The sequence below is a fragment of the Rhinolophus ferrumequinum genome, chromosome 2 (genome assembly GCF_004115265.2).
Source record: "Rhinolophus ferrumequinum isolate MPI-CBG mRhiFer1 chromosome 2, mRhiFer1_v1.p, whole genome shotgun sequence".
NCBI classification, from domain to species: Eukaryota; Metazoa; Chordata; class Mammalia; order Chiroptera; family Rhinolophidae; genus Rhinolophus; species Rhinolophus ferrumequinum.
Genome location: NC_046285.1, coordinates 10,652,017 through 10,665,004, shown reverse-complemented (window position 1 = coordinate 10,665,004; position 12,988 = coordinate 10,652,017). Strand labels below are relative to the sequence as shown.

The following is a 12,988-nucleotide window of genomic DNA, read 5'->3' as shown; positions in this document are numbered from 1 at the left end:
AATGAGAAGTAGAAAATTAATAGACTGTCATAAGCTTACATTTTTTTCCCTCCATAAAGGAGAAATATAAATTGGCTACCATTCAACTTATTGCACCTTAAGACTATTCAACATCAAGCTGTGTAGTACATGGAACAAATAAAGTGTATCACTTTGGTAGTATCTTAAGAAGTACCCTCATTTCCACATGGGGGTACCCAGATGAGTCAGATCATGTAGATGGGCACATTGAAAAAGGTCAGCTAACAAAACACGTTCAAGAACTGGAAGTGCGTTTTAAGCTTATTTATGAGTATATGTTGCTACTGAAGGCGAATGGCAGTATCGTACTTGTGCCACTGGAGGCCTGCAGACAGCTTCCGTCCTTCCGAATGTGCTCCGTGAGGCAAAGTTAATTATGTAATTTTTAATTCTGAGCCCAAAGTTCATTTGTTTCTAGAAATAATTTATCTTTTAGAAGAGTGTAATCATACTCATCATAACGATAGTGATAATAACTAGCACTTACTAAGCACTTAGAGTGCCAGGTCTGTTCCAGATACTTTATTTGGCTAACGCATCCTCCCGGTAACTCTCTGAGGTAGATAGTATTTTCATCCCCTTTTAAAAGGTAAGGAAAGAGAGAGGTTAAAGTGACTTGCTAAGATCACACAACTTGAGAGCTTGGAATAGAAAGCAAGCAGCCTGATTCCACACTTAATTTCTGCTTTTACTAGCTTTGCTTCAGCTTTTTTTCCTGGTAGAAAAATGATGAAACAGTACTGTTTAGAGCATGAATGCAGGGTTTATGAAGCCAATATAAATATTTGGAGCGGAAGCAAAAGTGTCATACCTCAATTTTTATGATTAAGACCTTTAGATGATTGCCGGTTTTTTCTTTGCTCTGATATATATGACTAAATCACCCATGTGTATCTTCAGGAAGTGTCTTTCCCATTCTGTGTCACTGAGTGTGAGACCACACTCATTACCTTGTCAGGGCACATGTAGGGGATTCGCTTTCTTTTTATAAACTTGGGAAACATACAGAATATATTTAAATAAATAAGAATAAAGAATCAAATTAATTTCTTGTCCACATTTTCTTTGAGGTAAGTTGTGTGACTACAGTTTTGTTTTTGTTTTTTTAACTTTTATTTCAGTTGCCAGTAGCTGGGGTGGGGGTGAGGGGAAACAATGTGCTAAACGTTAACTGTTGCTCAGTATAAGTTTGTAAGATGTTTAATAATGAGCTGACTCTCTCAGTTATATGCTGACAAGGAGTCTACTTTTGGGAGCCACATGTTATTGAATAATTTCAACACTTCTTTTTTTATGTTATTTTGAGTATCCAAAGTAAGTGACCTTCAGGTTGTGTAAATGCCTGTTGCATTTAGTTTATTATGATGTGAGATACTATGTGAAAATTACTTAGCCATTTCTTGGCACATACTAAGTGCTCGATAAATGTTAGCCCTCGTTATTGCAAATTATTTTACAACTAGGGCCAGCCCGGTGGCTCAGGTGGTTAGAGCTCCATGCTCCTAACTCCAAAGGCTGCTCGTTCGATTCCCCCATGGGCCAATGGGCTCTCAACCACAAGGTTGCCGGTTCAACTCCTCAAGTCCCGCAAGGCATGGTGGGCAGCGCCCCCTGCAACTAAGATTGAACACGACACCTTGAGCTGAGCTGCCACTGAGCTCCCAGATGGCTCAGTTGGTTGGAGCGTGTCCTCTCAAACACGAGGTTGCTGGTTCGACTCCCGCAAGGGATGGTGGGCTGCGCCCCCTGCAACTAGCAATGGCAATTGGACCTGGAGCTGAGCTGCGCCCTCCGCAACTAAGACTGAAAGGACAACAACTTGAAGCTGAACGGCACCCTCCACAACTAAGATTGAAAGGACAACACCTTGACTTGGAAAAAAGTCCTGGAAGTACACACTGTTCCCCAATAAAGTCCTATTCCCCTTCCCCAATAGAAAAAAAATCTTTAAAAAAAAAACATTGTTTTACAACTAGTTTCCTTATCTCACTATAGAACATTATACCCATACTTTGGATGAATCATTTAAGTAAGAATCTTACATTAGCTGTGATAAAGTTTAAAGCAGTGTTGCTTTTCAAACTGCACTTTTTTCTCTCCTCACCAGCTGCTAGAATTGGAGTTAGGGTGGGTCGGGGACTTTATTCCTCCAATTGCTCAGGCCTCATATCTTGAAATCATCCTGATCTTTCTCCTTCTGTCACCCCCCACATTTAATATGATAGCAAATGTTGGACTGTGTTTATGCCCTTTGTCTCCTATAGTCTATTCTCAACACACAGCCCAAGTGATCTTTTTTTAATGTAAGTCATTCCCTGTCATTTCTGTCCCAAACTCTCCACTGGCTTCCTGTTACACTTTGCGTGTACTCATGTTCTTAAGGCCTACATAGCCTCACGTGCTTGGGCCTTCTGTTACAGAGATAACTTCATTATTAATATCTGGATTTCCTACTGTCTCAATTAGCTGTAATAGAGCCAGTGTTACATTCATTGTTAACTGTACAGAGAGCATAGCGATATAACTGGGCAAGACTCCTCTCATTATTCTGCTGTTTCAGAAATTCTTAGTTTTCTAGCATCTGCTTTCTTTTAAATTAGCGTTAGAATAAAAAGCATACCTTGTGTCCAGGTATGCTTTTGATGAGAACTCCATAACATATATATAGTATGTATATTTGGGTAGGATTGTCATCTTGTCAGTACTGAGTATTTCTGTTTAGGAGTTCTGTCTTTTCATACTATGAAGCTTGAGAAAATTTTGCTATTTTCTTCCTAAAACCCTTTGAAATTTGCTTGTTAAGGTGGGCTGTAGGCATGTATTCAGCGTCCATATTAAAGGAAGTATCTTTTATTGTCCTTATTTTCAGAAGTACTATTATAAATGTTCATTTTTCACCATTTTATATGGCAGGTTCTAGAAAACATTTTTTAGTTTAGAAATTTGTGATTGACTTTTGTTAAGCAGATATGAAAGTAATGGAAAACTAAGAAATTAGTTACAGAATTGATTTTTACATCATATTAATAGTTTTAATTAATAGAAAAGGAAATTACACTTGATATAGTATACTTTGTTTACCTTGAATTTATGCTATAAAATTAGAATCACAAAAATAATTTCAAATCAAAAATGATTTTTGCTGTTAAGTATTAGTTCTTATGAAAAACATTACATAAATCATGTGAGAATGTTTAGAAATATTTCACCGTATTTGATGTTCTGTTCTTGCTATTTGAAGGATAGTAATGGAAACTTGGAGTTAGCAGTGGCTTTTCTTACTGCGAAGAATGCCAAGACCCCTCAGCAGGAAGAGACCACTTACTACCAAACAGCGCTTCCTGGCAACGACAGGTACATCAGTGTGGGAAGCCAAGCAGACACAAGTAAGGTTACTTCTTTTTCGTAGTATCTGAATAAGAATGTAATGAAAAATTTCCTTGGAAATATGTTTATTTTGTTTAAGCAGAGGTGAAAGACAATGAAAGAAGTACTTTAAAACTTGGTTCTTTTCAGTGTAGTTGAAAGGAGCACATCTTTTTATTAGCCACATTATATTTTTTCCCAGTTCAGGAATAAAAGATTGTATTTAAGTTATATATCCTTTCATAGAGCATTTCATTTAGTATTCATTGTTTTGAAATAGGAAACAGCTACAGGTGTTACTCATTAAAGAAACAGAAATTTCTAGGATATTAAATGGCCATAGTTATTTCTTTTATGGATTTTAAGTGTTGGTAGAGGCCTTAGTATTATTTTTGAAGGTAAACTATTATTTCCAATCCCTGATAGGTTTACCATTTAACAGAATTTCCTTTCCTTCAACCCCCGCCCCTCCCCAAAATAAAGGTTTTACAGAAAGCTTTATTATTGCCATGTAACAAAATAAATAGACACACATATGCATGCATATATACATATGGAAATTTTTACATTTTAATCTTTGTTCATAATATGAATACTTAATGCTTATATAGCACTGAGTTTTCAAAAATATGTTCAGTTAGCTCCATGTTTCATGATGGTATAATAACCACTCTGAAATGTATGTATTTATTTTACGCATTTTGGATTTGAGAACTTTTATTACTAATTTATATTTAAGAGAATTTCTGATTTTGTTTTTAGACTTTCTCAAAGTTAGGAAACAACCAGGAAGAACCCATTCACATAAATGTTTATAGCTATCAGTGGGCATTAAACACTGCGTAATGTTTGTTAATAAAATACTTTCATTTCAATTTTTCAGGATAATCTTAATATTTTTGCTTCACAAATGATCTTATGTCAGCCAAAGCTGGAATAGTCCTGTCTCACACAGATAATAGGTGATGGGAACAGTTTTATGTATGTAAGACAGACTAGTTGCTTATATCCAAGTTCAAGACAAACTGTGGTTTGGCCCCTGTCTATTTCTCTAACTTCATTTTCTACTGTTTTCCTCTTGTCATTGTGATAATACAGAATAGCTTGAAATTCTCATTCACCCAGTGCTTTTTGATTTCTTTTGTCTTTACACTTGCTGTTCCTTCTTTCTGGAATCCCCTCTAACCTTTGCTTCCAGCCTAATTTCTTCTGGCTTGAGACTTAGCTCAGGAGCTGCTGGCTCTGGAACGTTTCCGCTGGCCTCTAGCTTGGACCAACTGCTTCTCTAGCACCAAGAGCATACCTTTGTTTTAACGAGTAGTGTTATTTTAAAATTATTTGCTTAATGCCTTTTTGCTTACTAAGTTGGAAGCTTAACCGGGCAACAGACGATTGATGTATGTTCCCATCATCATACTAGAATGTCATAGTTTCTTAAAAAAATCTTTGTATAAAAAAGCTGTTTCAAAACCAATGAAAGGGAACAAGCTTGTTGCAAGAAAAAGAGAAAAAAGAAGAAGTGGTTAAAAAAGGTGAAAAAAGAGAAGTGGTATAAATAGTGGAGGCATTAGTGTGTGCGAATAACATATCTATCAAGGTTCTGAGACTTGGGAAAAGGAAATTAGTTAGGTAGAAAAAGGAAAAATAGAATGATTTTAACTGAAGGCAACTGGTTCAAGTGAAGGAAACAGGAAATTGACTAAACACTGTTCAGTGTTCTAGTTGAAAGAATGAAAAGATTTTAGAATGATAACTGAATTCTTAACATAGATGGTAGACTTTGTGACAAGAGATAGCATATATAGGTATGCAGTGGAGAATTAGGATTACAAGACTGTTATAAACAAAAGAAAATGTCTTATTTGCTGTGTCAAAGTCATAAAATATTGTTTAAGCCAGACATTAATACTTGTCCAAGATTTTTTGACAAGGAATAGTGAAAATGTTATGGATAAAAAGAGAGATTTGAATAGGTGCTCTGAGGGAGAAGGCAACCAGATTTCAGAAGGCATGTGTCCCATTGGCTGATAAATTTTTTTTTTTTTTTTGCGCGTGCGTGTCTGTAGCTCTTGAAAAATATGCATAAGTAGTTTTATATTCCACTTGAAAGATATGGTAGAGAAATGGAGTTTCTGGTTTCATCTCAACTGATTGACTCTTGTATTGAGCTAATTGCTTGCTGTTGTGGTTTCTTTATAATCAGATGCTAATTCATATTTAATAATTCAATTATTTGGATAGTGTCTCCATAAAGTTGGTTTGAGATTACTAAGAAAAAATTGTTGTTGGAATATAATGTGATGACTGTATTATTAATAGTATCAAACTGGGAAGACTAGCTGATGAGGTAACAATAACTCTTTTCCATTTAACAGATTTGTACCATATTTTATAAAGTTCTAATAAGTACATCTGCCTTCAGGAAATAGTCTAGATTCCGCATTTAAATTCCATGGTGTCATAATAGCGTTATGTGGTTTAAAATTGAGAAAGTAAGGAGATGTCATGCATTTAGCAGATTCTTTAAAGTACTATGCTATTATTGCTGAGAAGAATTGAAATCTGTTGTGTGTTTTTAATTCTTGGAAAGGGTGGTAAAACTTGTGGGAAGGAAACAGGAATAATTAATTACAAATGAATACGTAAACGCAGGCCTCTATTGAAAAAAACTGTTAAGTGCTGAAGGAGTATGTAATATGGGAGTGGTCAGAGTGTGCGGAAGTGTTCAGGGATTGTTCTAGGTATAAAAACGCTGTTTGAGCATTTTCTCAATTTTATGTGAAATACGTTGTTATTTGAAAGTTAACCAGGGTTTAACTTATTTCACTTATTTCTTTCAAATACGTGGGGAGGGGTGTTATTTTTTTAATTCCTTTTTTCTTTTATTTTTCTTTTTTTAAGTATAAGTCTGTTACTACTAGGGCTGAAGCATAAACAAAGCCTTGCTAACTTTAACTGTGTCATCTATATAGCAGTGCTGACAAAATAGTCTCTAAAGCAAAATACATGTAATTCATTGTTGATATAAGCTGGGATATAACTGTTTATAACTGAGGGTCTCTTTTAGAATAAATAAAACACATGTTTTTTTAATGACTAGAAAAATTTAGCTTTTAAAATAATATCCCATAGGAGTCACATTTGGTACTCATGGGGAAATTTTCATTTATTTCTACCTGGGTATATCGGAAGATAAGCAAATCGTCTCACTTGATTTGAAGAACAAGTAGTTGTGAACCTTCATTTAATACTGAAGAAATAATTACATTTTGAATAATAGGACGATGATTAGCCTTTTTAGTGCATTTTTATCTTTCTTTTAACATTTCAAGGAAAGCTTGTACTCTGCATATCAAGAAATTAAGAAGTAGAGTACTTAGTGTCTTTATATTGCTTTGGTAAGATTCCATACTACAATTTAATACTCTTTTGAATTCTGGAAAAAGGCCTAAATCATTTGTATCAAAATCATTATTAGCAAAAACTTTAGGCACCTTTTTCCATTACTTAGGTTTCCCGTCCAGATTGGATATTGTGGATTGTCAAAGGAGTGCCTTCTACCTCCAGCTTAAATTGGAAATAAAATTGTATCGGAGTTTTGCAGGGAAAACAACAACAACAACAACAAAAAACCTAACGCAAAGAGGACTGAGAAACAGTGCGAGATACTAATGTCATAGGTGTACTTAATAGTCAGAGGAGAGATTCTGTGACGTTTTTATAGCATGGCAAACTCAGTCATAGCCACGACCATAGAAGGCTTTGGCCCAGTTTGAAATCAAATAGTAATATTATTTCTTTCATGACTATTAAATTCTTTTGACCTTTTTTAAAACAGGAAAAAAACAGTATATGCCCACCAGAACGAGATGTGTCATAATTGAGCAATCAAAGTATGGACCAAAAGATGAGAGAGATTTAGGCAGGTAATTTCAACAGAGAAAGTAATGCCACATATTGGCTTAAGTTTTAGAGAAATTGGTGCAGTACATTGGAATGAGTGTTAAGTGTTCGACTCTTCACAAATTTAGCATCAATGTATTTTTCCCCCTAAAAGAACTTGAAAATGCCTAGAAAGTGAGAAAAATATCGAGGTTCTTTCCTAGAACTCTGGTCTTGGTCATGTTACTTGGCCAGCCTAAAAGTGATTTAAATAAAGCTCAAGTGATAAATAGATCCAAATTTAGTGCTGTCATCCCTGCTGAGGATAAATCATAAATCACTTAGGTTAAGCAATGTAGGGTTTTATTGAACACTGATGTTTTTCCCATTCCCCAAATTTGTTAAACAAGTAACTGCAGATTGAAATAAAATGAATACACTGAAAGTTAAATCTCTTTTTTCGTAGACATTCCTTGGATGCATAAAATTATTTTGAAGATTCACCAAAAGTTCAGGTTAAGCTTAGAAATACAATGCCACAGTGGTGTGACGTTACTTGTAACTAACTGGATGTAATTAGGTTTACATTCTATAAGATATATACTATAGAGTAGGACTTGCATTGTTTGACAAATTTTCTTTCATTTTAGAGTAGAATGATAGCCTGGTAGAATGATAGCGCTTTTTGTTGAGTAATATAGAGTGTTAGCTTTATTTTTTTTCAACAATCCAAGTTGGAAAACATAGTAAAATTGATGACAAAACTCAGGAATGGCTCCTTTACTATTTACTTTCCTTACTTACCAATGCTGCCATTATAATTTTTTAGCAGCTATTATTAAAAACAGAACAAGACCATTTACAGCTGAGCTATTCAATATTGTTGCCAATAGTCACATGTGGCAACTTAAATATAAATTAACATTAAATAATATTAGAATTCAGTTTCTCTCTTACACTAGACACATTTTAAATGCCTAGTGGTAGTCACATGTGACTCGTGGCTACTATATTGGACAATGCGGATAGTAGTCCATTTCCATTATCACAAAGTTATATTGGACATCACTATTTCAGAGATCTGAGTTCAACAGTGAGAAGGTTGGAAAAGTAGGAGCATCTTAAGAGAGCTGTCTAAGGGCAGAGAAGAATGGGGAAGTGGGGTGGGCAACACAATTTACATTGCTTGTGTCTTCTTGCTTTTCAGTGTTCTTTTAACATGATACCTTATGCTATTTGTCCTTTCACTTACTAGAAGAAAAATTTAGGTGGATAAAGCATGTGTTCTCAAGGCTTCCAATTAGTTCCACTATGAAGATGCCTCATTGATTTTTATCTCTATTTTACAGTCTAGATAATAACTTTAATCTGCTTACCTTTTATTTATTGATTGCCTAATAATATATCTGGTACTTTTTTAGTCCATTAAAAAAACACATGCAGAGTCTCAGTTTCCGTAGGAGGAAGACAGAGAGTAAACAATAAATAAATAATGTCAGGAAGTGGTAAGTTCACGGAGAAGGTTAGAACGGGACAGGGACGGAGGGTGACAGGGATGTGGTGTTTTAGGCGGAGTGAGAGTTCAATCCATGCAGACACCTGAGGGAAGCGAGGGGTGAAGCTCATGGTGTGCAAGGCCTCGAGGCAGGAGGGTGGATGGCTCAGGAGACAGCGGTGAGGACACAGCCTTGGTTGGAGCAGAGTGAGTGAGGGTGAGAACGGGAAGTGGTTCATTTCCGATCTCCTGCTGACCACCCCCTGCTTGTATTTACTATTCTCTCAAGGACACTCCCATCCTTTTGTTGTCCCAGTGTTTTGTTTTCTTTTTTACAGCTCTTCCTAATTTCCCAAAACAAACAAACAAACAAACAAACAAACAAACAAACAAACAGTTTGCTGTTCTGTCAGTTTTTTAATGCATATTTTTTTCCTTCATTTGCTCTTGCCTGGTACATATTCTTGTTACAACTCTTCTCAAACTGTTGTTCAATACTTTAACTCCTAACTCCCAGAACAGAGTTCTTTCTACTCCTGTCACTTCCCTGCCTGAAAATCTTTGCTGGTGTTATGTGTAAAATTGCTTATTAAAATAAAAAGTACTTCCCCTAGGTTTAGCCCTGAAGATAAGGAAAACAACAGGAAAACTTTTTTCCTTCTAAAATCAAAATCTTTATATACATTGTGGTTCAACTAGATAATAGGCTAAATTGGCTTTTGTGAACTGATTTAGATGCATCATTTTCATTGAATATGCTGTTTTCATGGGAAAGTGAATTGAGTTAATAAGCAGTTGTGTACGTTTGAAGTCTAATTCATTGTTACCTTGACGAGTGCCTATGTTTTGGAGTTAGCAAAGAAGTATTTAGTAGTTGGTATTTAAGTTTTACTCAAATGGTAATTATTTGGAAAGTGAAAGATTTATTAGGATGAATGTTATGTTTTGGTATATATATTTCTGATTTTAACAGAAAAAATATTTTAATTTGGGCAGTCTTTAAAATGTTGGCGATTACTGTTTATAAGCTTTTGTAATGTGAATTTTCTACAGTGTTACTCAACCAGCACTAACATGCTTATGCCCTGGAACTGGGTTCACACTGATACTAGAGTGAGGCGTGGTTAAAACAAAGGTTAGCGTTTTACCAAGGTCCTCCCTTGGCACAGATATAAAAATATTCATAATACCTTGGTATTTGGATGAAATTGTTACAAAGGCTAAATTTTTATATTGACTTTCGCCAATTAGAAATAGTTTACAGCCAAGCTTATTCTCTGTTCTCTTCTGAGTGTGTAAGCATAGAAGAAAATCGTAGCGGGCTAGTTTTTATTGTGAAATTGATAGTTCATTACGTGTTTTACAGAAATTGTCCTAACTCCACAAAAGAAGAAATTCAGTTTTAACTATTCTTTTGAAATAACATTTTATTTTCTGGTCTTATAATCGTAATATGTATTTAGTATGTGAGTATAATAGTCTGCTTTCAGGATTGTTGTACTATGGTATCCTATTTATGAAATAATGAGAACATCATGGGAAAAGTTATTGTAATTATAGTGAAACTACAGATAATCGATAAACCTTCTTCCTTGCTTAAAGGAAGAAGTCTCAGTTTTTCAGCTGAAGACCAGTAGTTTCTGGTCAACCAAGCTTTCTAGCATTAAAGACGACCACTGCTTGTTTCTTCCTCTGCCCACGCTCACAACACTTCTAACACCAGATGTGTGAGTTTTTCCCCTGAACAATTCTTCAACAGCACCTGGGTGTCCTATAGTTCAATTCACTTCTGGAACTGTCTATTTGGAGTTAGGATCAGATCCCACAGGTTAAGAGGGCCCAGTCCCACATGACTGCCCCACTTGAGACACCATTCACAAGCGATGAGTCCCCAGGTTACTCACTTCTATCTGACTTGGATATGAATTGGATTCTCACGACGCACTCCTCAACTTTGATAATTTGCTATTATGGCTCATAGAACTCAGGGAAACACTTAATGTGTACCGGTTTATTACATAATAAAAGATAATGATTTAGGATACAGATGAACAGCCCGGTGAAAAGCTACCTAAGGCAAGGTCTGGGAGGGTCCCAAGCACAGGAACTCTGCCTTGTGGAGTTGGGGTGCACCACCCTCCCAGCCTGTGAATATGTTCACCAATCTGAAGCTCTCTGAACCCTTTATTTTAGGGATTTTTAATGGAGGCTTCATCAGGGAGGCATGATCAATTATTAACTTAATCTCCAGACCCTGTCTCTTCCCTGGATGGTGGGAGGTGGGGCTCAAAGTTACAAGGTTTTCATCATGACTTGGGCTTTCTGGTGACCAGGGCCCATCTGGAAGCTATATAGGAGCCCACCAGGAGTCACCTTATTAGCGCGAGATGCTCCTATTACCCAGGACATATCAAGTGATTTTTGAGCTCTGCGTCAAGAACAAGGGTCAAAGACCAAGTACTAGAACGCAAGTTGCTCCTAGCATCTTAGTCACTTGGCTCGGTAGTTACCCATGCATGATTTTATAACACCATGCACTGGTACTTTGGAAAAGATTGCTTTCCAAATGTTGGAAGAATGTCAATATTGTAAAACAAATTGAAACCATTAATATCACTTGATTTCATCAGAAAAGCCTTTAAGTATTGGGAAGATACCAAGCTTGTAGTGGTGGGAAGAAGTTTAATAAAGTTCCTATTTTTGCTTGAAAATTTTATACTAATCAATGGCAACAAATACTCTTATTTGTTCTTCAAGTGACAGGCTCACTTTATTTTTGAGAAAATGTCTACCAAACACTGATGTCTGTATAATCATAGTTTGCAGTTTTTCAGTGTTCTTTCAAGTAAAAATAGTGTTCCATGAAAAAAACCAACCACTTTAGCTTACACCTCAAGCCCTACACTAGTATTTCTTCTTCAACAACAGTGTCCTTTGGATGTAGGACCGAAGTACTTCCTGTTTTTGATGCATAGTATTAAAGAATAAGTAAGTCCGTGTTTCGATTTAATAAAATTAATTTTCCTCTTTCTATCTAGGACTTAGGAGAAAATGGCTTCTTAAAAACAATAACGCGTGTGCCTAGTTGTAATTCAATGAATTGCACACACAAGTTGATACTCCCGCCTTGATTTGTACTGCGATGCGGAAGTTTTAGGCACTGTTGTTTTACATCATCAGTGCAAATGTGATCACAGTAGAATAGGCAAATAACATGTGACTATTATTATGAGAATACTTTTTACTTCAGGGTCGTGGGGTAAAAAATGAGCAAGTTTTTTAGAACAGGGTCATGGGGATCCACAAGGATCCAGAGACCACATTTGGAGAATGCTAGTATGGAGGAAAGACCACTTGATTTAATAGTTAGAAGACTTAAATTCAAGCCTAGCTACCATTTTTTATTCTTATAATGTTTTACGTCATTTCTTCCAACATCAGTTATCTCATTTATGAAATACAGTTAAACACATGTTGCCTTGTTATTTGCTTTTGTGTTGCTTGAGTTACAATTGATAAATTATGAAAAGCTCTAAGTTTAAGTCGTTGCTATTTCTAAATGAGTTTTCTGCTTTAGCCAGTTTGGTTTACTTGTCAGTCACGAGGTTATTTATTTATTTGTTTGTTTATTTTTAAGCATAGTTGGTATGCAGTCTTATCCTGGCTATATTAGTTTCAGGTGTACAATATAGTGATCTGGCATTTTTATACCTTACAGTGTGATCACCCCACTAGTTCTAGTAATCAGTCATCTGTCACTGTGTAAAGTTATCACAATATTACCGACTACATTTCCTTCTCCTTTTCACCCATCCTCCCCCCCTCCTCCCTTCTGATAACCATCCCTTTGGTCTCTGTTTCTGTGAGTCTGTTCTTATTTGTTTTGTTTTAGATTCCACATATAAGTGAGATCATATGGTATTTGTCTTTCTCTGTCTGACTTATTTCAATTAACATAATACCCTCTAGATCTATCCATGTTGTTGAAATCGGCAAGATTTCATTCTTTTCATGGTTGAGGAAAATTGCATTGTATTTATGTACCACCTCTTCCTTATCCATTCATCTCTCAGTGGACGCCTCGGGGGCTTCCATATCTTGGCCATTGTAAATAATGCTGCAGTGAATATAGGGGTGCATTTATTAATAGTGTTTTTGTTTTCTTTGTGTAAATACCCCTAAATGGAATTGCTGGGTCATAAGGTAGTTCTATTTTTAGTTTTT

At 35.8% G+C, this 12,988-nt stretch overlaps 1 protein-coding gene across 4 annotated transcripts in view; it reads left to right on the top strand.

The window, feature by feature from the left end:
• The window catches only part of USP25 (ubiquitin specific peptidase 25), a 115,905-nt gene that overhangs the window by 20,142 nt on the left and 82,775 nt on the right, over window positions 1–12,988 (top strand). For 3 of the 4 annotated variants that reach the window (XM_033130531.1, XM_033130522.1, XM_033130539.1), the window contains exon 3: window positions 3,263–3,407. In XM_033130531.1, the coding sequence (XP_032986422.1) occupies window positions 3,263–3,407 (145 nt within the window). Of the gene's footprint in view, window positions 1–3,262; window positions 3,408–12,988 lie in introns of those variants that run through there. The other variant, XM_033130550.1, reaches the window with a different exon arrangement.